The sequence below is a fragment of the Sceloporus occidentalis genome, unplaced genomic scaffold, assembly GCF_023333645.1.
Source record: "Sceloporus occidentalis isolate IW3139 unplaced genomic scaffold, rSceOcc1.0.p SCAF_41, whole genome shotgun sequence".
NCBI lineage: Eukaryota > Metazoa > Chordata > Lepidosauria > Squamata > Phrynosomatidae > Sceloporus > Sceloporus occidentalis.
The window spans coordinates 1,238,045-1,261,769 of record NW_028317021.1 but is presented as its reverse complement, the minus strand read 5'-3'; the positions used below and the strand labels follow the sequence as shown (position 1 = coordinate 1,261,769).

At 39.9% G+C, this 23,725-nt stretch overlaps 1 protein-coding gene across 13 annotated transcripts in view; it reads right to left on the bottom strand.

The window, feature by feature from the left end:
• The window catches only part of FBRSL1 (fibrosin like 1), a 1,004,090-nt gene that overhangs the window by 807,567 nt on the left and 172,798 nt on the right, over positions 1 to 23,725 (bottom strand). For all 13 annotated transcript variants that reach the window (XM_089489878.1, XM_089489882.1, XM_089489880.1 and 10 more), the window contains exon 2: positions 15,782 to 15,982. In XM_089489878.1, coding sequence (XP_089346004.1) covers positions 15,782 to 15,982 — 201 coding nt within the window. The remainder of the gene's footprint in view (positions 1 to 15,781; positions 15,983 to 23,725) is intronic.

Genomic DNA, 23,725 nt, shown 5'->3' with positions numbered 1-23,725 from the left:
AAGCAAATCTGCTTGTGCTTTACAAACATACATAAGGGAAACTGCCTTTCAAAAGCAACAAAACCCACTAACCACACGGTAATACACAGCACACATAAGGATAAGCCATGTAATTCAGAGGGAGAAACCACTCTGTTAAAATATTCCCAAGATATTTATAAACAGCAGGAAGCACAAATTAAAAATTCCAACAACAAAAGGAAAAGGGACTTTGCACCTTCTGCAAGTATATGTAGTTGGCTATTTCTGTACCTTCACATAGGGGATTATCACAAGGCACTTACCATGCTTAAATTGTTGCTCAAATGCTTCAGAAATGGAGCGGTGGGATACCCGGTTGCGCTTCTGAAGCATCCCTGAAGCATGTCCCGCTCTTCTCCCGTCAACAAATCATTCGCGGAGCAGTCATTTCTGTAATAACAGGAGCTTCTGTTACTGCTGCTCCACGAACAATTCATTGACGGGAGAAAAGTGGGACACCTCAATGATGCTTCAGAAACACACCCAGCTATCCTACCTCCGTGCTTCTGAAGCGTTTGGGCAATGATTCCAGCGCGGTAAGTGCCTTGTGTGAAAGTGTCCATAGTTGATGTTACATGGATGCTTGGCTACAGTCAGGCTATCCTTGAAATTTCAGCTACTACGGAACATGACTGCAGGACTGTCAAAGGGAAAAGAACAATAAAAGAGCTACATTGGTCTTCAGCTTGTTTCTAAATTCAACTTAAAATCCCTGTTTTAATGTTCTAATTAAACCAACCTAAGGTTCTAGTCTAGCCAAGTTTTACTGTCGTTGCAGATTCTTCAGAGGGAGTTTGACATTGCCATTCTCTGAGGCTGTAACTTGCCCAAAGTCACCCAGGATGTTTCCACGTGGGGAAATTTAGAAGGTTAAAGTTTTGCCAATGCAGGTCATCCAGGACATTAGGGACATGCTTTTCATATGATGCTGCATGCAAACAGGACAGAATCCTGGGAGAATGTGAGGTGAATCAAGAAATGAGCAAATTCACAAAACTACCATATTTACATGGCCATTTTGCTTGCGAATTCGCTCCCTTCACGTCATGCCAGCCATGCCAGCCTCTGGATGGCTCCTGTTCTCAGATTTCCCAGGGTCCCTTGCTGTGCCAGGGAGAGAGAGAAAGCCTCCTTCTTAAAGGGATACACACACACTTCCCTCGCCTCTTCTACTGGAGCCTCTAATTAAGGAAACAGCTGCTGGGAGAAGGCAGAGAGGCCCCATTCATACTGAGCTATTTGCGCTGGATGGAACTGGGTAGATCCGGATCTCTTCCCCCCGAATCCCTCCGGAAGCAAGTGCTGACTATTTACCTCAGGGTAATTTAACCCTGAATGCCATGCAGCTCCGGGGAGAGTTCTCATTTGCTGAAGCGGTTTTTAAAAAGTCTCCTTTGCTGTCAATCAAATTCTCTTCCGCTTTCGTCAAGGTGACATTTCTTACAGCGATTGAGCAACCGGATGGGTGATTTCCTCCTCCCCCCTCCTTTTTTAAAAAAACAGGCGCCAGTATGTGCATATTTTGTCAAATTTAAAAACCTCCTATGTGTGTGTGTTTTGTGAGTATTTGGGTCACTGCAGGTTATGGATCTTCCCTTGGCCCCATTTTCAACCCCAAAATGCAATCTAATGCCATCTCTGCATCCTGCATCCTCCCTCCTTGCCACCCCAGAGTGCCTCATGCCCATGTAATAATAATAATAATAATAATAATAATAATAATAATAATAACCAGAAAAGGATGCCATGCATTCTTTGCTTTCCTTCAGCTTCCCCTGAATTCCTTACAGACAGTAGCAAAAGCATTCTGTATCAATTTGCCAAAATGGAAAGAGAAACGTTTGTAACATTCGCATTGTAGCATTCACAAAGGAAAAAAGCCTCCTGCAAAGTGCCCTACTGCTGGAAGCAAGGAAATGAAAGGGAAAGTGAACAGACAGGCAGCCACATTTATCTGTATATCTATCTACCTGTAGTAAAAAACATGCACATAGTCTGTCAAAAATAATTTAAAAAAATAGAGAGAGAGAGAGAAAGCTGCCTGGTGCGAGAGGGAGGCTTTCTCCGTCCTGTGCCCTCCCTCTGACCTACCCCTTAACTTGACCCTTCGTCCTGCTCCTTCCTTCTCCTCCTCCTGCTTTGTTACCCAGACTGCCCTCCATGCCCCCCATTCTTCCCCCTGGCTCGTTCATCCTCCTCCTCCTCCTGCTCCTCCTCCATCACCAATTCTCTTGGCACCCTTTGGCTCTTTCCTTCTCCTCCTGCTCCTGCTTCGTTACTCCAATTGTCGTCCATGGCCACCTTCTTCCCCCCCACTGGCTCCTTCATCCTCCTCCTCCTCCTCTGTCACTCTTGGCACCCTTTCTCCAGTTCCACCCTCTGCCCTCCCTCTGACCTAAATCCTTCTCATGAACTTGACCCGATTATGATTGGTGGCAAGTTCATATTTGCCGAACCCGTTTTTTTCAAAAGATACAGCTTTTACACAGCTTCCAAATGACTTGTGCTAAGGGGCATTTGCCTCGAAATGGGTATGGAAGCATCGGATTCACTTGTGGGAGATTTGGGGCAAATATGAACTTCACATGCATAATTCAGTTCCTGATCTGGGGTAAAAGGTAGTCTGAATGGCCCCAGAGAAGACATTTTGCCATTCCTCCTGGAGAGGAGGGAGAAGTAGAGGACATGTCCTGGAAAAGGAGGGCATCTGGGAGTGTCAGCCCTCTGTGGAATCAGGCAGGCTTATGGACCCAGCCCCCTCCTTTCTCTCCCTCTCTCTCTTGTATGTGTGTGTGTGTGTGTGTCTGTGTGTGGTTTTATGGAGTTTGCCAAGGGAAACCTCATCTTGCCTTCCTCTGACACAGCTTCTGGGGCAAAGAGGATTCCACTTCCTTCTCTGGGGCACGTGGGGGCACTTGTGGAAATGAAAGTTTGGAGCATGCGCAGAAAAGGTATTTCTAAGCTGGCAATGGGGATTTGTACTCCTTTGTTTTATACCCAACTTCGCATTGGACCCTAAGTAATGTGCCTTTAACCCCTTCTTGTACTCTTGTGTGATAACCATTAGCAAATGGGCTTGCTTTTCTGGGATGCCAGCATTTTGACCATTTTCAGGATGGAAACACATAGGTCCACATCCCCAGTGGGTTTACATGGCCAAGCTAGGATTTGAATCCTGGTCTGGTCTCCAGAATCAAGGTCAAATGCTCAAACCACTACAGAGCTAAGAAAATTTGTTTTCCCTTATTGGTAGAACTAAAATTTCATAGGTTTATGTTCTAGGAAGGAAGAAGAAGAATATAACATAGGCTGCCTCTGCTCTGCAGAAAAAAATCTGTTTTGACACCACTTAACTGTCATGGCCCAATGCTATGGAATTCTGAGAATTGTAATTTGTTGTTCTGCATGTGCTTTATAGACTATAGCAAATCCTTTGACTGCTCAGATGATGAGAGGCTATGGAACACCCATAAAGATATGTATCAATTTACCTCCAACTTACCAACGTTTACCAACAATTATCATCTAGTTAGTCTGACATCAATACCATGAAAGTTTCTAGACCAGATCATTAAACCGCCTTGAGACCCGGTACTGGGAGGAAGGTGGGATATAAATAAATGTAATGAACATAATAATAATAATAATAATAATAATAATAATAGTCTGTGAACATTTAGTAGGGAATGCCATAATCACAAAAAGTCAACATGGGTTTCTGAAAAATAAGTCATTCCAGACTAATCTGATCTCTTTTTCTGATAAAATTACCAGCTTGGTAGCTAGGGTTCTGTCCTGGGCCAATTGCTATTCAACATCTTAATCACAGGGAGCATGCTTATCAAATTTGCAGATGACAGCAAATTAGGAGGAATAGCTAATACTCCAGAGGATACAGTCAAAATGGCCTTAATAGATTAGAAAGCTGGTCCAAAGCTAACAAAATGAATTTCAATACAGAGAAATGAAATGCATAGATATAGGATGGGGGACACTTGGTTTAATGAGACTACATGTCTCTAAAAGTTCTAGTAGACCAAGCCTCATGAAGAGAGACTTAAGGAGCTAGGTATGTTTATCCTGGAGAAGAGAAGGTTAAGAGGTGATATGATAGCCCTGTTTAAATATTTGAAGGGATGTCATATTGAGGAGGGAGCAAGCTTGTTTTTTGCTGCTCCAGAGACTAGAACCCGGAGCAATGGATGCAAGCTCCAGGAAAAGAGATTCCACCTCAACATCAGGAGGAAACTCTTGACAGTAAGGGCTGTTCGACAGTAGAACAAACTCCCTCAGAGTGTAGTGGAGTCTCCTTCCTTAGAAGTCTTTAAACATAGGCAGGATGGCCATCTGTCAGGGATGCTTTGATTGTGAGTTCCTGCATGGCAGGGGGTTGGACTGGATGATCCTTGTAGCATCTTCGAACTCTATGATTCTATGATTTTATAGTTCTACATAGGAGTGCCAACCCATATGACAGTCCTAATGAGGAATCTGTATTCAGGACAAGAGGCTACTCTCAGAACAGAACACGGAGAAACAGAATGATTCCCAACTGGCAAAGGGGTCAGACAAGGCTGTATCCTTTCACCCTATCTGTTCAATTTATATGCAAAACATATTGTAGGAAAAACAGGCTTGGGCACAGAAAAAGGAGAAATGAAATAGGAAGGAATATCAACAATCCAAGATACACAGATGACACCATAATGCTAGCAGAAAACCTCCCAGACCTGGAACAACTACTAAAGAAGATCAAGGAAGAAAGTGCAAATGCAGACATACTGCTGAATATAAAGAAAACAACTATACTTATTGAGATAGATAAAAGGCTTGTATATTTACAAGATTATCAAAGAAGATCAAACTTTGTTATTAAATATATACCAGAAACTGGAAAGGGAGATAGAAGAACTGATTTGAAAACGGAAATATTAAATGGCTACAACAGATTTCCCCATCTCTTAACTGGACCGAAGGTGACTTAGAGAGGATTCATCGTATCCCATCAGGGAAGAATAGGATAACACCAAGAGATATGATTGTGAGAGTGACTAACTATAATAATAAGGAGGTACTGATGAACATGATGAGAAAAAAACCAGAGAAATTAAGATTTGGAGAAATCAAAGTGGAAATATATAATGATTACTGCCCACGATGGAGAACATCGATGAAGCCATGTACTGTTGCATTGTTGAAGGCTGGATTAACTACGCATGGGGACACCCACTGTCCTTAAAATTTCAATGGACAGGAAGAAGATTGACTCTGTGGAGCAAGGATTGAAGTTATTGGAAGAATTACAGATAAATAAAGAAGAAGGAAAAAAGCCTGGAGGACCCAGGAAAACATCTGGAAGAAAAGGAGCTGGAGAGAGATGGAGAACACGGGGAGGAGTTGGAGAAGAAGTAATGGTTGCAGCGACTGGAGGAGAAGAAAGCTTGGGAGAGGTTGGAAGAGCTGGAGTTTTGTAGATGGAAGATAGAACTACTATAATCAAATAAAAAATTAAGTTTTATATTTATGAGCACTCGGGGGGGTGGGCAGTTTTGGGCTGTTGGATGTCTTCGCCACCCCTCCCCACAATGGTAGCCTTGGCAACCGAGGCTAGGGCAAAGTGCCCTAGTGAATGGAAGTGGGGAGGTGAAGTGGACATGGGGGGAGGGGGAACGAAAGGGGGGATAGGGGATGGGATTTGGGTATGGGGAGCACTAATTGGAGCCATTAGAAATAGAATTAAACTGGATTATGTCAAATAAGCTGAAAATTTCAACTTTAAACACCAAAGGTCTGGGTTCGCCGCTTAAAAGAAGAAGGACTGAAGCATTATTAAGAAGGGACGCAGCAGATTTGATCTTTTTACAAGAAACGCATCAACATAAGATGGACAAAATTAACTGAAATTGAATTGAGCAAGGAACTATGAGAAAGCATTTGGAAGTTCTAAATCAAGGGGGGTAGCAATAATAATTGCAAAGAAATGTACTTTTGTAATAAAAAAGGTATTAAAAGATGATGATGGGAGATATATAATAATACAAGGGGAATTAGGGGAAGATAAATATGTATTGGCAACTGTATATGCTCAAAATGAAAAACAGGAAGAATTTTATGAGAAAGTATTAAGAAAAGTGTAAAAGCTACAAGAACAATACGTGGTATTGACAGGTGATTTTAATATGCATATGGATAGGATAAAAGATAAATCTAATCCCTCAGTAAAGGATAGAAGTAAAAATATAACAAATTTAAATAAAATAATGAGCAAAAGGGAATTTAAAGATGTATGGAGATTAGTAAAAGGAGATGAAGCAAAATACACGTATTATTCTGCTGTACATAAAACATATACAAGAATAGACTATATCTTTGTATCAAAAAAAATATGATAACGTATTAAATTCAGAAATATCAAATATAAAAGTAACGGACCATGCCTTGGTGAATATAGAAATAGTGGTTAAGAAGGACTATGAACAAGTAAAAAGGTGGAGGTTGAACACTAAGATATTGAATTATAAGGAAATTGTAGAAAAAATTGGAAAGGAATGGCAAGAAATATGGGATATAAATGATAAAGAGGTGACAAAAGGGTTGTTATGGGACACCATGAAAGCAGTTACAAGAAGAATTTGTATAAAAGGAACATATAATCTTAAGAAAAGACAAGAAGAAAGAAAGAGGGAATTAAAAAAAGGATAGAGAAGTATTGGAAAATAGATACATAGTTAATAGAGCTAAACAGATATATGTAGAATTAAGGGCAAAAAGGGAAGAATTGGATAAGATGGAAATAAATGAAGTACAAGAAAATTTGATTTATTTTAGAAGAGAATTTTTTGAATATAGTAATAGAAATTCAAAAATGCTGGCCAGGTCCACACAGAAGGAAATTGAAAGTATGATAAATACGGTTAGAGATAAATCTGGTAAAATATGTAGATTGAGGAAATAAAAATTTAAAAAAATTGAAGAAATTTATAAGGAATTATATCAGGCAGGAGAAAATCATTTGGATAAAATAGAGAAATATGTGGAAGAAAATTGGGGGCAAAAATTAGAGGAAGAAGATAAAGAGTTACTGGAGCAACCCATTGAGAAGGTAGAGATAGTGGAGGTAATAAAGAAATTGAAAAATGGGAAAGCTCTGGGGATGGATGGATTGGGACCAGAATATTATAAAGTGTTTGAAAAGATATTAATCCCAAAATTGTTAGAATTATATAATGGAATAATGAATGGGGAGAAGATACCAGTATCATGGCACCAATCATTAGTATTCTTAATACCAAAGGTAGATAAAGATTTAATGGACCCAGGATCATACAGACCAATATCATTAATAAATCAAGATGCAAAGATTTTATCAGCAATAATAGCAAATAGATTGAATAAATGTATGTATAAATATATAGGAAAGGATCAATGTGGATTTGTGAAAGGAAGGCAAATGTCCAATTTAGTAGGAAGAATGTTGAATAAAATACATGTAACAGGGGAGAAAAAAATAAGGGCAGGGATTTTAGCATTAGACATATTTAAAGCATTTGATTGTGTGGAATGGGCAACATTAAAAATAATTATGAAAAGATTTGGAATGGGAGATAGAATAAGAGGATTAATAGACCAATTATAACTCAGTAAAAGTAGTGGTAAATGATGGGATAACAAGCGAAATAAGAGTGACAAGAGGTACAAGACAAGGGTGTCCACTATCACCAATATTATTTGCAATGGTTATAGAGTTGTTAGTGAATGTCATAAGGAATGATAATAGCTTAGAAGGAATAGGACTTTAAAAAAACATTAAATTAGTTTATTTGCTGATGATACATTATTAACTATTAAAAATTTATTGGATAGATTGGGAAAAATAAAAGAACATTTAAAGATATTTGGAGAAATGACAGGGTTACACATTAATTGGAATAAATCAGAAATGATGGTATTTAAATATACAAAAAAAGAGGAATCTGAATTTATAAAACAAAAAAGTTTAGAGATAAGATTAAGAAGTAATATAAAATATTTAGGAATAAATATAACAAAAGATCCAAAGGAAATAGGAGATAAGAATTTGGTAGTACTAAGGAAAGAAGTGGAGAAAAACTTGGCAGAATATAAGAAAAATCCAATTATCCTGGTTTGGAAGAATAGCATTGATTAAGATGAAAATATTACCAAAATTATTTTTTTATTCAGAATGATACCATTAAAAGTGTTGGGAACTGAACTGAATAAATGGCAACAGCTAATAAATATATTTTGTAATGGAGGGAAAAGAACAAGATTATATAAACAATTTTGGTACAAAACACAAAGAGAGGGAGGGTTAGGCCTTCCCAATGTAAGAGGATATTATGAGGCTAATCAATTGAGATATGTGATAGAAGGTATGTTGGGTGGGATAGATTTAGAATGGCTAGAAGGAGCTATAGAGGAAGTAGATATGAGAATATGGAATATCTTTTTTAAGAACTTTACTAGGAAAGAAATAAAAATTATTGGAAACCCACTTATGAAAAATATAATAGAAATATGGAATAAACATAAAAAAGAGTTAATGAATGAAGATTCAATAATAACACCAATAATAATGGAAAAGAACTTCCCAAAGAACTTGAGAGGATTGTTAGATAAGGAGTTAAAGGAAAGGAAAATAGACATAATAGAAGATTGGATAGATGTAAGAATAGAGAAAGGAAATATAAAAGAAAAATTTATGGGAATAAATATTTCATGGTTTTACTATATGCAAATAGAACAATGGATTAAAAACTGGAGGATAAGGAATGTAGAAAAGAAAAAGTATACACAATTTGAACAAATAGTTCAGAAAGAAAAAGAAATGGAAGAAAATGAGAACATAAAAGGAAATACTAGTAAAATTTATAAAATGTTGAGGGAGAATAAAGGAGGAAAAATAAAAGGAAATATTTTAAAGGGATTATGGGAAGAAGAATTAAGATGTAAAATAAATGATAAGGAATGGGATAGAATTTGGGAACAAAGACACCTGAAAAATTTATCGGTTCGGATAAAAGAAAATTATTATAAGTTGATTTGGAAATGGTATCTGACTCCAGTGAGACTATATAATATTAACAAGAATAATTAAAAAAATTGGAGAGGCGGTCAAGAAGTAGAGTCATATATGCATATGTAGTGGCAATGTAAATATGTACAAAATTTTGGGGGGAAAGTGATAGCAGACATAGAAAATGTTATGAATATAAAAATAGATAGAAGACCGAATATATTTTTATTATCGTTATAGAGAGAATTCAGAATTCCAATTCAGAGAAATAGAAAAAAGAAAAAATATATTTGGTAACAAGTTTGCTTACAGTAGCGAGATTAATAATAGCAAGGTGTTGGAAAACAAAAATAGATGTAGAAATGGAGGATTGGTATAAAGAGGTATGTAAATTAGCTATTAATGATAAACTGACATGTAAACTGAAAGTAAAAAAAGGACTATGGAAAAGAAATGACTTTGAGGGGATTTGGAAAGAATTTGTTGAGAAAGTGTTGAGAAAAGAAGATGGAAGATTACCTCCAGAAGATGAACTAAAATTTTGGATGGAATATAAGGATGGAAATGGTTCCGGGGAAGGGGGGCACTGAGGGGTAGATAAAATAATTTGTTAAAATGTAATAGAATGTAGGGAGATATCTGTTTATGGAAATACTATAAAAATTAAATAAATAAAAAAGAAAACAACTATAATGAACATGGAGAATCTACACAATCTCAATCTAGACAATGAGGAAACAGAAATAGTAAAAGAGTTCTCATACCTGGGATCAAACATTGACAGCAACAGGGATTACAGCCAGGAAATTAGAAGAAGATTAAGAATGGGGAAGGTGGCTATGAAAGAAGTAAAAAAGATTCTAAAATGCAGATATATACAGCTGAGCCCAAAAATTAGAATCATACAAGCCATTGTATCCCCTACTATCATGTCTGGATGTATGAGAAAATAGAAAAGATTAAACCAGAACTCTCCTTGGAAGCCAAGATGACAAAACTTAGGTTGTCATACTTCAGACACATCATGAGAAGGCACGTCTCATTGGAAAAAACAATAATGCTTGGAAAGGTGAAGGGACATAGAGAGGAAGGCCGCATGCTAGGTGGATGGACTCTATTGAAGAGGTCATAGGTATGAATTTATAAAAGATAAGCAGAGCAGTGGAGGATAGGGAGTCTTGGAGATGTGTTATTCACAGGGTCACTATGAGTCAAGATCAATTCAAGGGTGGTTAACAACAGCAAAAAAGTTTGTTGTTCTGGTGCCACAACAGAACTACCATTGCAAGAATTCCATAGCATTGAGCCATGGCAGTTCAAGTGGTATCAAACCAGATTATTTCTGGAGTGCAGATGCAGCCACAGTTCATTTAGACTCCCACATAAGGCCACATGTACGTCCATGCACACATACATATATGTGTGTAACTTGAATATAAAAAATGAGATCTCAATCCCCTCAGAAGTCCCTGTTGCTATGGGAGCCGGGGAGAGAATGGCAGAAAAGTCTCCACTGGTTTTAGCTGGTTTCCAGGCCTTCTGCTTTGATGTGGAAGTGTGCAAAAGATGCCAAAGCATTCCAGGAGCTGACTTTGCTTAATAAACAGCCAAAAAGGCATTGTCTCCTCCTTAATCACAGGGGAACGACAAGTAACCTTGCTTGAAGGACCAAAAGAAAGCAAGAGCAGCTTTAGAAAAACAAACAAACAAACAGTACAAGACATCTTGAGAACCAGAGATAGGCTTATTCAAGCTGTACACATGCTACACAACAGTTCATGGAAACCATCAGTCAGTTAGGAATATGAAAATTGGCTCCCTGGAGGTCTGAGAAGGGAAATGGGGGAGAAGGAACAGGAAAGGAGGGAATAGGGTGGCATTGCCCTGAGCTGCGTTTTGCAAAGCAACCAGCCACTGAATGATGGTAACAAGTTTCTGTTCTATATGCTTCCTTGAGCAAACCCAACCAAGTCAGACCAAGATAATTAAAAAGCTTTAAACAAGAGCTGGAAACCCCTCTTCCACAGCTCATGATGCACCAGTCCAGGCACAGTTGCTTTCTCTCACAGGAGCGTCAGAGAAGGAGATCACTGGTGAAGAACAAATGTACTGTTTGTTCTTTTTACAGTGAGAAAGAAATGATATTGTTTCTCTCTCTAGAGCAATCTCACCAAGACAGCAACATTCTTTTAACAGATGTATTTTTTTATGCAGCAATGATAGAAGGGCAGTAATTATAGGATGGTGTTGACAAGCAGAATTTGACAGCATCATTTTTCCTTCTTGGGGATTGTGGAAATCCAGGGATTCAATGAACCCGTGGATGGAAAAAAATATTTTTGGACTACTACTCCCAGCATCCCTTAGCCAGTGTAGCTAGAGGGTTCTGGGAATAATGGTCAAGAAAGGTAACTTTTTAAAGTTCTGAAATTAGCCACAGTGAACAGGCGCTTTTTCATAACTGCACCTAGGGGAAAAGATTCCACTTTTGTTACTGCTTTGTTCTGCCTTCAGCTGGATTCAGTTTCATCAGGTAGCCAATCTCAGGCTATGAATATATCCTTTTGGTTATTTTAAAGATTTTCAGTGATGTTGTGCTGAGTTAAAGCCTAGTTTTGTATGCACCCCTTCTTTCTCTTACTTCCATCCACAAACTACACCAAAAAGTATTTTTGGACCACAGCTCTCTGAATCCCTCACGTGGCCAGACCAGTGCCCAGACTGGATATGGGAGTCTGGACATTGTAGTTCAAAAAGTACTGTATATACTTGACTATTTGGGACCAAAATTATAGATTTTGACATGATCCATGGATAAGTCGACGGTAAAACCTAGGGGCATATACAAGGATCTAAAGGAAGAAGCAAAGGAAAACAATGCCAAAGAACTTAAAAAATTACAGCAGGCATAATTGCTTGTGCTTATACTAAAGGCTGGATGGATAAGAAAATAGGGGGTGGGAGTGGGGGTGGGGGGTCAGTTCTTCTAAAACAGATTTTACTTTTCACCAGGGGATGATTCCTCTTGTAGGTTTATAAAGACCTGGCACATCCTCCAAGCTAAGTTTTGGTGGAAGGGTGTGAGGAAAGAGATAGAAAATTATGTACAGGGATGTGCAATCTGTGCTCGGACAAAACACTGACCGGGAAGCCCAGGGGACTCTTACATCCTTTGGAGACCCCCAGCCAACCATAGAAGCACATAGCTATGGATTTTATCACTGATCTGCCAGAAAGTAAAGGGAGGGACACGATTTGGGTGGTTGTGGACTCATTTACTAAGCAAATACATTATGTGGGGTGCAAGGGGCTGCCTAACGCCCCAAAATTGGCGGACTTGTTTATCGAACATATATACCGACTACATGGCCTCCCAGACAAAATAGTCTCTGATAGAGGCCCACAGTTCACCTCACAATTTTGGAGGTGCTTAGAGGATAAATTGGGGGTGCAGGTGGCTCTGACTTTGGCCTTTCACCCTGCCACAGATGACGAGACGAAACGCACTAACAAATCTTTGGAGACATATTTGAGATGTTATGTAAATCATCTACAGGACAATTGGGTTGACCTGTTGCCTCATGCAGAGGTAGCATTTAATATGGCTGTTGATTCCAGCACGGGAATGTTGCCTTTTGAAGTGGTTTATGGGTATGAGCTGCGAGTATTACCACAGCTGACACCTGATAATGGGGACCTGGTGTCAATAAGTCAGTGGAGTGCTCAACTAAGACAGAATAATGCCAAAATGTCCTCCATTTTGATCCTGCCTAAGAAACATGCGTTTATATTAATGCTTTTTTAAATTTATTTTTTTTTAGTTGTTCGCGTGTCCTCCATTTAAAAATATGTCCTACACTGGGGGCTAAATTTTGTTCTACAATTGTCCCAGTTTGGAGGTTGACAGTTATGGCAACCCTAAGTGTGGGTGTTTCCCCCACCCAGCATGATAGGGGCAACTTTTCCTCGGTCAACAGCCAACATCGTCTTCCCTTCACCTCCCAGCTACAATGAAGATCTGAACTGAAACTTCTCAGAAGAGCTTTTTCAGGGAGTGGGTTTGAAAATGTTCTGTTTCTCACCCCTCTAAAAAGGGAGACCATTTTGATTTCCCCCATGGCCTCAAAGAACCAGACTGCTGACAGACTGCCACTGTTGCTGACAAGCAGCAACAAACAGCAGCAACACAGAATTTTTGGTAAAAAGAAACTGGGGAAACTGTTGGAAAAATTCACCTCCTTTGGGATATGTTTGATGAAAGATTCTGCTACAATTTCACTGCCCGCAAACAGGATGTAAAATTTTGGCTGCTTTTGCTCAACTCTTTTTCTTATCAGGAGGAGGCCTTCACTGCTACAAATACAAATGCTGCTTCAATCATGGAACTACCAGGCTGACAACTGAGCACTAGATTCCTGCACCCCCCCCCCCTTCCAGTCCCAGATGAGCAGCTGAAAGTGATAAATGGCCTGCCACATCCTTAGCTTTAAACAAACATGTCAGATCAAGCAATGGCTACTGGGAGCTGTCCCTGTTATGCATGACTGGCAGGCTAGATTGGCAGCCATTGCCGTAATTTGTTAAATGCATTGTCAAATTCTGAATGTGTATGGGTGAACAGGCTGGCTGGAGCAGCAGAGTCAGAAGAAACAGCCCAAATTTTTGTGTGTATCTGATTCACCAAACTCCTCACCTCTTCCCCTACCTTCTTTTTAAACTCCGTCACCCCTCCGGGTAACATGCTGGATCATGGAAAGAACAGGAAGATAGTTTGTCAAACCCTATCATGAACCTGCACACACATGTTCAGAGCAGGAAAAGTTACATGTGGATTCCAACTCCAGAAGCCTCCAGCCACTGGCCATGCTGGCTGTGGATTCTGGGATCTGTCTTTCAAAAAAGAACTTTTCCAAACTCTGGTTACAACTCTAGCTCTCTCATTAATAATAATAATAATAATAATAATAATAATAATAATACTGTTTATTTATAGTAGACGCAGCTTCTGCCAATTAAGTCAGATCACAGCCTGCAAAACTCCAGAATTTTATCACATATTTGGGAAGGAAGAAAAAGAGTCATTTGCATCTTCCAGAAACTTCCTAGTGACCTAAAGACCTTGGGAGCTAAGCAGAGTCATCCCTGGTTAGTACTTGGATGTAAGACTGCCAAGGAATCCCAGATGCTGTGGACACTATTTTAGAGGAAGGAACTGGCAAAACTATCTTTGAGGATTCTTTGTCTAAGAAAACCCTGGGAAATTCATGGGATTGTCATATGCTGACAGATGACTTGAAGACTTATACACTGACCTTCTTACTTCCCCACCTACCTTTTAAATGGTAGTAGCCTGTATATGTGGGGGGGGGGGGGTCTACATGACCTGGATTCATTCTCACTACAGAATTATAGTGCTTTTATTTCACTTTAACTGCCATGGTTCCATTCTATGGAATCCAGGGATTTGTAGTTTAAGGAGTTGTATTCAGAATTCTCACCCAGAGAGGAACTCTTATGCTTCATCAAACTACAAGACCTGGTATTCCATACAATGGAACCATGGCAGTTAAAGTGGAATCATAGTGCAATCTGTGTAGTGTGAATGGGGCCCAGGTATGACTGTCAAATCTTACTGTCATCCTTGCAACATTTTAAAAGCCAATTCATTATCATAGCTCCTTCCACATCCATACATTATGGGAAAGTGCTATGGTTTGCGATGGTGCTAGGTTCACCCCCTTCCCCCTAATCTGGTTCACTCTTCTCAAATCTGTCTGTTGTGATAAAGACAAAGCAACAAAAATTACATGAACAGATTCAGACATCTGAACATTGTCAGTGAGATCTCAGGTTCTATATTTATTTCAAACACACACACCTTTCTCTCTCCTGCAGTCAGAAACATCTTCTCAGAGCAGCTCACAATAAAAGTATGACAATACAACATCACAATCAATGCAATAATCAAAATAAAATATTTTAATAAAAACAAAAAAATAAGCAGATGAGAGGGAATGGCGTAATCAAATACAGGAGATAAGACGGTATTAAAATGCTCAAGCGAATTAATATTGTCACTTGGCACCAAACTGACAACAGGCAGATAGCATCTCACAACCAGGGTGCCAACACTAAGCAGACACTTCCCCTTGTGGCAATTGCCACTTCCACTCCCAAAGGAAGACCTCCAAAGACCACCTGAATTCACAGACAATCATGGCACACAATGCATCACATATTCTAGCCCTGTTTCAGCACTGGCAAAGGATGTTCCAGGTCCTTCCTATCAATCCACAGTTTCACTTCCTGAGTTCTTTGTGTTGCCTTGGTAACTAACTAAAATTACAAAAACAATAATTTAGTATTTGGAGAATTTCAGGTCTGGGAATTTAAAAGCCTCCTAAAAACTTCACCAAAAATCAAGTCAATGATAAACGAGAAAAAGCGTTTCAAATGTATTCAGATATACCAGTGAAATATTAAACGAGCAGAAAGACAAAAGGTAAGTATCAAATCTGTCAAATGCTCTCACTTGTTTCAACATAAAAACACACTCTTTTATGAAAGAGCATGGATTCCGCAATATCTTTCACCTACAAATATCCAGACTTCTGTATACAAGTGTTATCTCTCTGAATCTAATCAAAACCAACAAAACCCCCATATTGTTTCAAAATAGTAACTTCTCAGCAAAAGGCAGAAGATAAATAACTCTTCTCTTACTTGCTTGTGGACTTTCAAGGGGATTTTCTTCTTTACCCGCTCCTTTCCTCTATCCGTTTCTCTCCCCGAACTCCCAGCATCATTATTATGACCTTTCTCGCTGGGCTCAGCTGACACACAGCGTTCAGATTCTCGAGGTTTCTTTCCTGGGTGTCTCTCCCATTTTTCCTTTCTTTCCTGTGGCTTCAGTGACATGTCCTTCTGGGGATGAGGAGGGAAAGAATCACAGAGAATAAACTTTTAATAAATAAACGTGTACTGTATTTACCAACCCACCTGGCAACCACAGGTGACCAGAAATTCCATGCAACTGCACAGGTTGCCAGATGGAGGAGGCATGAATTGCTCCATCCCTCTTACACTTACAATTCTGGATTGCCCAAGAGCCATAAACTGTTTTAACTGAATTGTTCTTAATGGCTTTTTTAAAAAAGTTGCATTTCCCCCCTTTTAACTTGAGGTCTAAATTGTGTTGGGTTTTTTTAACACTGTGAATAGTTTAATTCTATTTAAATGTTCACTTCTTGTATGTTTTAAGTTGTATTGTTCTTTTAAATTGTGAGCCACTTTGAGTCCCAATTTTGATGATGATGATGATGATGATGATGATGATGATGATGATGATGATGATGCAAGGTTAGGCAGTGGCATCCCTAGAGGTGTGTTGCCCACACCAGGTGACACCCCAGAAGAGAGTTGTCCACCCCACCTCTCTGCCATGCACTGTTCTATTTGCGAGTAGAAAGGCATGCGGCAGCAAGGTGGGGGGTGCCCTTTAAGTCCCCCCCATAAGCCCCACCCTCTGCACCAGGTGCACCAGTAGGCAAATCTGGTGCCCTAAAGCAGTTTTCATTACAACTCTCTTAAAACTCAGACAGCATGGCCAATCGTCAGAAATTAACAGAGCTGTAGTCCAAAACATTTAGAAGGCACCAGCTTGCCTACCCCTGCCATAGAGCAAGGAATGTTTCTTCCATCTAAAACAGTATAGAAAATTCAGCAGGCTAGTAGTGTAGGGACAGAGTGACCCATTTGTCATCCATGTAGATACTTCAAAAAAGTTATTTTAGGGCCCGTACAGACAGGCCAAAATAAAGCTGCTTCGGGTCACTTTGGAGGTATACTGTTTAAATGATGTATGTGTCCTAAGAGGCCAGAAGCTGCTCCAAAGCCATGCTCCAGTCCTAAGGACTGGAGCACAGCTTTGGCACAGCTTCTGGCCTCTTAAGATGTGTGTGTCATTTAAACAGCATACCTCCAAAGTGACCCAAAGCAGCTTTATTTTGGCCTGTCTGTACGGGCCCTTTAATTATCCTAACAGACCACTAGTCTACATCTTCATCTTGCCTGTACAGGAAAGGGAGCTGCCAGCATGGATATGCACACTATTCATTTGTGACCATCCCAGTTTCTAAAAAACTGGCAGGCAACTAACTTTAACAGTCTTGTTGCATTATTGTTTAAAAAACAACCACCACCACCAAATTGTTCCTTTGCATTCTCGTCACTCTGTTTTACTCAGGAATTGTGTCCACTGACTGGAAACCCTGTATTCACTCCATAGTGGTTGTGACCTGGGCACACAACGTTCCTTGGGATTTTACAAGCAATGAGGGGGTTTTCTCTGAAAATTCAGAGGAAAAAGAACTTCATTTTGCCCCACATTTGTCTGGAATATGTCATAGCAAATGGTAAAGAATGCTGGGAGGTGCAGCTCACAAATATATGAAGGGCCAGATGATTCCCACCCCTACATGACACTGGCTCTAGGCCTTTCACCTACCACAGTTCAAATGCCTCTTTATCACCAGAGTTGCTATTAGCTATGGAAAGTTAAACATGGAGCTATGCATTTCTGTAGGTTTTCTCTTCTAAACCAATAACAGCTCAGAGATATGAAGGAGTGCCATACAGGTGAGGAATACATAAATCCACATCCTGGAACAGTTCTATTTGGGACCCACTCATGCATATAGTCCCTGCTGCTTTTAACAAAAGAAAGATACAGGGGTACAGGTACACTTCCAGTGTTGCTTCAATGTGGCTCTATGGAAAGGTTACATAGGCCTGTTACAGACAGCCAAAATAAAGCTGCTTCGAGTCACAGTGGAGGTATGGTGTTTCAATGATGCATGCGTCCTAAGAGTCCAGAAGCCACACCAAAGCCACGCTCCAGTCCTTAGGGTTGGAGTGTGGCTTTGGTGTGACTTCTGGAGTCTTAGGACGCATTCATCATTGAAACACCATACCTCTACTGTGACTCGAAGCAGCTTTATTTTGGCTGTCTGTAACAGGCCATAATTTACTTCAGGTCAAGACACAGATATGCTTTTAGAGAAGGTCTCATGCATGCTGCATTTCATCAGTGCACACACCTAACAAAATGGTAGGACCAAAATACCAGCATATATTAAAGCTCTTATAGCAAATAACTGGATGTTAACAGAATCATTTCTGCTGATGCATTGCTGATCAGCCTGTGCTTGTGGGGGAATGGGGGGAATAATACAAAATCTAGAAAACCAGCTACCAATGGCATTCTGGAAGTCCAGAGGACAAGATTGCAACTCCAGGAGGTCCAGACCAGGTCTGAGGTTCTCTACCCTGTTCTAAGGAGAATTGGTTTCTGGATCAAAGTATGCACTTTCTATGGGGTATATATACTGTTGGTTGAGAGGGAGTGATTTACATGTGTAATGTTTTGTTGTTGAATGACAGGCTACCAGTCCTAAAAAACACCAAAACCAAGACCCAGCAAATGCAAATGAAAACCATCCAGGGTGAGGGGGGGTTCCCAGCAGTCAACAGATCATTAATTAAATAGACATCCTGAGGCAGATTAACATGTAAATCACTTCCTCTCAGCCAACAGTATATATACCCCACTGTTTTCCATGGCGGCATTCTCTGAAGATGCCAGCCACAGCTGCTGGCAAACATCAGGAATACTCTTCTAGAACACGGCCTCATAGCCTGAAAAAAAACATGGATGCCAGCCAAGAAAGCCTTCGATTTCACAAAGCAGCACACAGTTTCTAACATAAGGATAAGCCGTGTAATTCGGAGGGAGAAACCACTCTGTTAAGATATTACCAAGATATTTATATACAGCAGGAAGCACAACTTAAAAGTTCCAGCAACAAAGGGAGAAGGGACTTTGCAGCTCCTGCAAGTATATGTAGTCAGCTATCTTAAGGGAGCCTGCCCACCTCTGTCTCTAGGAAGGCAGAGGGGAACTGGCTACCTTCACATAGTCGGTGTTACATGTAGACTTCACTATGGTCAGGTTATCCTTGGAATTTCTAATAGTACAGAACATGACTGCAAGACTGTCAAGGGGAAAGAAAAATTAAAAGAGTTACATTGGTCATCAGCTTGTTTCTAAGTTCAATTGAAGTCCTTGTTTTAGTGCTGTAATTAAACCCAACCTAAAGTTCTAGTATAGCCAAATTTTACTGTTGCTGTTTTTACTGTTGCTGCCATCATGCACTTTCAAGTCAACCCCAATTTATGGTCACCCTCCCTTAGAGTTTTCTTGGCAAGAAACACACAAGAAGAGCATTGTTGGATCAGACCAAAAGCCTACTGAACCCAAGATGCTGTTCAGACAGTAGACAAGCAATTGCCTATGGGACAACCCTCCTCCGAATCCCAAGCAACGGTCATACAGAGGCAGGCTGCCTCTTATTCTGCAGGGGGCACACAACCATCCAATAGTCTCAAGATGGTGATGAGGCAGCGGCTGCAGTAAAGAGTTCCTCACCCCAAAGCTCATTTTGTTGCCATTATATATGTTTTATTGACTTAAACACTAGTTTTTTTATCTTATCTATATATCTTTTTTCACCTCCTCAACGTGATACCCCTGTGCTACTTACTGGAATTTTGTAACATTCAGAAAGAGCAGAGATAAATTCCAGGACATTATTGGGTATTACGGGGGAAAGAAAGAAGAGACAATGCACTAACTCTGCAACACAAGCTATAGCCAAATCCACAAAAGAAATGAAAGTCAACAGCTACTTAATAAGCTAACAAACATATCCTGTAAGTAATCAAACTCCCTCTGATCTTTCTGATAGACATAACATACTGGAGTGGGACTTGCAAGCAGAAACTTGCAAGTCAAAAACTCTTAGATTTCTGCTCTTTTGTGGAAGAGGTTGCCCCCCCCCCCCTCTTTTGAACAGACTGCCGCTATCTGTTCAGCAGCTGCACAGCTTTTGCAGGATAGGAGTGCAGAAACTAAAACACAATCAAACTTGACAAAGGCCTGTTAAAGACTGCCAAAATAAAGCTGCGTCGGGTCTCTTTGGAGGTATGCTGTTTAAATGATGCATGCATCCTAAGAATCCGGAAGTTGCACCAAAGCTGCACTCCAGTGCTTAGGAATGGAGTGTGGCTTTGGCGTGACCTCCAGACTCTTAGGACCCAGGCATCATTTAAATAGCATACCTCCAAAGAGACTTGAAGCAGCTTTATTTTGGCAGTCTCTAACAGGCCTCAGTTAAAAATAACAACTTAACTGAATTTCTATCCAGATAATGCCTTTGGACAGCACAAATTGTTATCTCTATTTTTGAGCAGCTGTCTACAATAAAAAATAAAGAGGATTTCTTTAAAGGAGACCTTCACAAAACTTACTGAAAATCAGCAAAAAGACTCTTCTGTCAAAGCTCAGATCTTCTGCACAAATTGTACTGTGAAAACAGGCAATAAGGAAGTCATGGGCAATCTTACCCCTACTCGGGCAATGAAGAACAAAGCAAGTGAGGATCAGAGACATCTGGCTACACATGTGAAGAGGAGTGAGAAACAAATACCTTGTGGTCATACACCAAAGAGGAAAAGGCATTCAAAGTACAAATACTACCACTACAACACAATCAAATTACTTTATAAATATCAAACAACAGAGTTAATACAGGATGATGGGAATCAAAAGGAGCAAGAACTCTGTCTTTAAGTCAGCTACTACCCTGTGAAAGGCGGTTGGTCAACTTGCAGAAGGCCGAATGGTTACCAGCCTGCAGAGGCTGTGAACGAATTTTACTTATATTCAGGCAGCCCACAATTTCTAACATGCTGTTTAAAATGAAGCAGTTTATGTATCTTTTTTTCAATTTCCCCCATATGTGTATTTTGCTCAGAAGAACGCAGACCACTTTTCAATCAACATGGTCAAAAGAGTACTGTAATTTTAAAGAACAAGTGTGAAACTTGATTTCAGACAACTTTAAGGACACTTCATCAGCTTTGTCCCTGAGAAGTGAAAGCCCAGAAAACCAACCTGTGTTTTCTGCAACAAGGCAATGTGGAAACGGCCCCCTGGAAGGAAACTTGATTAACTCCTATAATGCCCTGTCACACCTGGAACAAGCTGATATTGTTAAAAGACTGGATGCTCTGAGAGAATCTTTAGTGCCAACATGCAAAGTTGCTAAACCACTAATTGACCTGGTTTTACCATCTATCCAAGCACTTATCTTGAGAAAAAAACATGCTGGCATGTTTGACTCCCCCCACCTGGAATACTATGTCCAGTTCTGGGCACCACAATTTGAAAAGGATGTTGAGAAAGTGGAGCGTGTCCAAAGGAGGGTGACTAAAATGGTGAAGGGTCTGGAAACCATGCCCTATGAAGAACGGCTTAAGTAGCTGGGGATGTTTAGCCTGGAGAAGAGAAGGTTAAGAGGTGATATGATAGCCCCATTTAAATATTTGAAGGGATGTCATCTTGAGTTGGGAGCAAGCTTTTTTTCTGCTGCTCCTGAGAACAGGACCCAGAACAATGGTTGCAAGGTACAGGAAAAGAGATTTCACCTCAACATTAGGAGAAACTTCCTGACAGTAAGGGCTGTTTGAAAGTGGAACAAACTCCCTCGGAGTGTGGTGGAGTCTCCTTCTTTGGGGGTCTTTAAGCAGAGGCTGGATGGCCATCTGTCGGGGATGCTTTGACTGAGATTTCCTGCATGGCAGGGGGTTGGACTGGATGGCCCTTGTGGCCTCTTCCAACTCTATGATTCTATTACTCTTCTTCTGGTGTGTGGAATTCAGACATGCCGAACATCAACACAGAGTCCCCTGGGTTAGACCTAAATTCCTCCACCTCATCCCCTGAAAAAATAACACAAGATTTGGGAACTCTGGAGGACAGAAAGTTGGAAGCTGATGTCAGGCAATATGAAGGTTCTGACTGCGGAAAAGGTTATGACTGGTTGGATCCATGGGAACAATACCCAGAGTCAGATGTTGAACCATATCAGGAGTACGAGCTGGAAACTGCAGTTCAAGCCATCCAATAACTGACATCTTTTCCAACTCTATAGGCAAATCTTTACCCAAAGAACCAGAGGAAATTATGACAAAGACAGAAAGAAAATCAATGTACAGGGTTGAGACAGATTCTCCAGTCATCGATAAAAGTATGAAACAATTCTTCAATAGTTTTTTGTGGGTTTTTTGGGCTCTGTGGCCATGTTCTAGAAGAGTTTCTTTTTGACATTTTGCCAGCATCTGTGGCTGGCATCTTCAGAGAATGTTTGCCTGGAAAGGAGTTGGATATATGTATTGTGTGACCTGGAAAGGCAGGAGTGATTTGCATGTGTATTGTTCTGTTGCTAATGGCGGGCCTCAGGGTGGGAAGGTGTGCAAAAGAGGATTAGTGTCTCCCCATAGACTTTTCTGTTAGGGATGATAGATAGTAAAGAAAGGGAAAAACATGGGAAATTACTGTTTTATTTGTTTACATGCGCCAAGATAGTATTTGCCAAAAATTGGAAAGCAGAGACAATCCCATCAACAGAACGATGGCTGATTAAAGTGTTCAAGATGGCTGAGATGGATATAATGACGTATTGGATGAAAGGGAAAACCTAAGAAAGTGTAAAAAAGATTGGAATTTATTGTTTGTATGTGTAAATCTACAGTGCTACATAAATAATGTATAATAATAATAATAATAATAATAATAATAATTTGACCTTGATTGTTCTAAAAAAAACCTGTCTATAAGCAGCCATGTGTCTGGCAATCATGCAAAGATGTTAAAGCGAAGAGACAACTATAAGAAGCTAGTAGTCTCCAAGAAGGCTCAGCATATAGCTATAGTCTGGTTTGAGCTAGAAAAGTCAGCAAAAGTGTCAAATTCAGCTATTTTCTGGAATATTACATTTGGCGTACAAAAGGAGTATAAGCTATTATTTGACATTCCCATTTCAGCTTCATTTGGGGAGGATTTTTATACTACTTTGTTTACTAACTCTAAACAGGACCCTTCAGGAAAGAGAACTATTGTGTCTATGCTCACTGGTAGCTCTTCTCCTTGCTCACCAATGTCAGTGACAGAAATTAAACACATTATTCAGTCATTAAAATCTAATAAAGCACCTGGTGAAGCCTTTCTTCCTCCAGAACTCTTCAGGGCACATATTGTCTGGTGGGCACCACTGTTGGCAGAACTGTTTACATACACAGACAATACTGGCCATATTCCAGCAGGATGGGAACTTTCCATCATAGTTCCCATACATAAAATGGAGCTAAGGAAGATCCCAGAAACTTAGGGCCCATACAGACAGACCAAAATAAAGCTGCTTTGGGTCACTTTGGATGTATGCTGTTTAAATAATGCCTGCATCCTAAGAGTCTGAAAGCTGCGCCAAAGCCCCAATTCAGTCCTTAGGACTGGAGCAAGGCTTTGGTGTGGCTTCTGGACTCTTAGGACACATGCATCATTTAAACAGCATACATCCAAAGTGACCCAAAGCAGCTTTATTTTGGTCTGTCTGTACAGGGCCTTAGTTTATCATAAGACAACAATTTGTTACTATTAATTTAAATTAATATATATGTTATTTTATTTTGTCTAATTTACCTTATTATATTTTATGTGTTGTTGTTTATGCATTGTATTTCTCACATTTTACCATGTTTGCTGTTAAC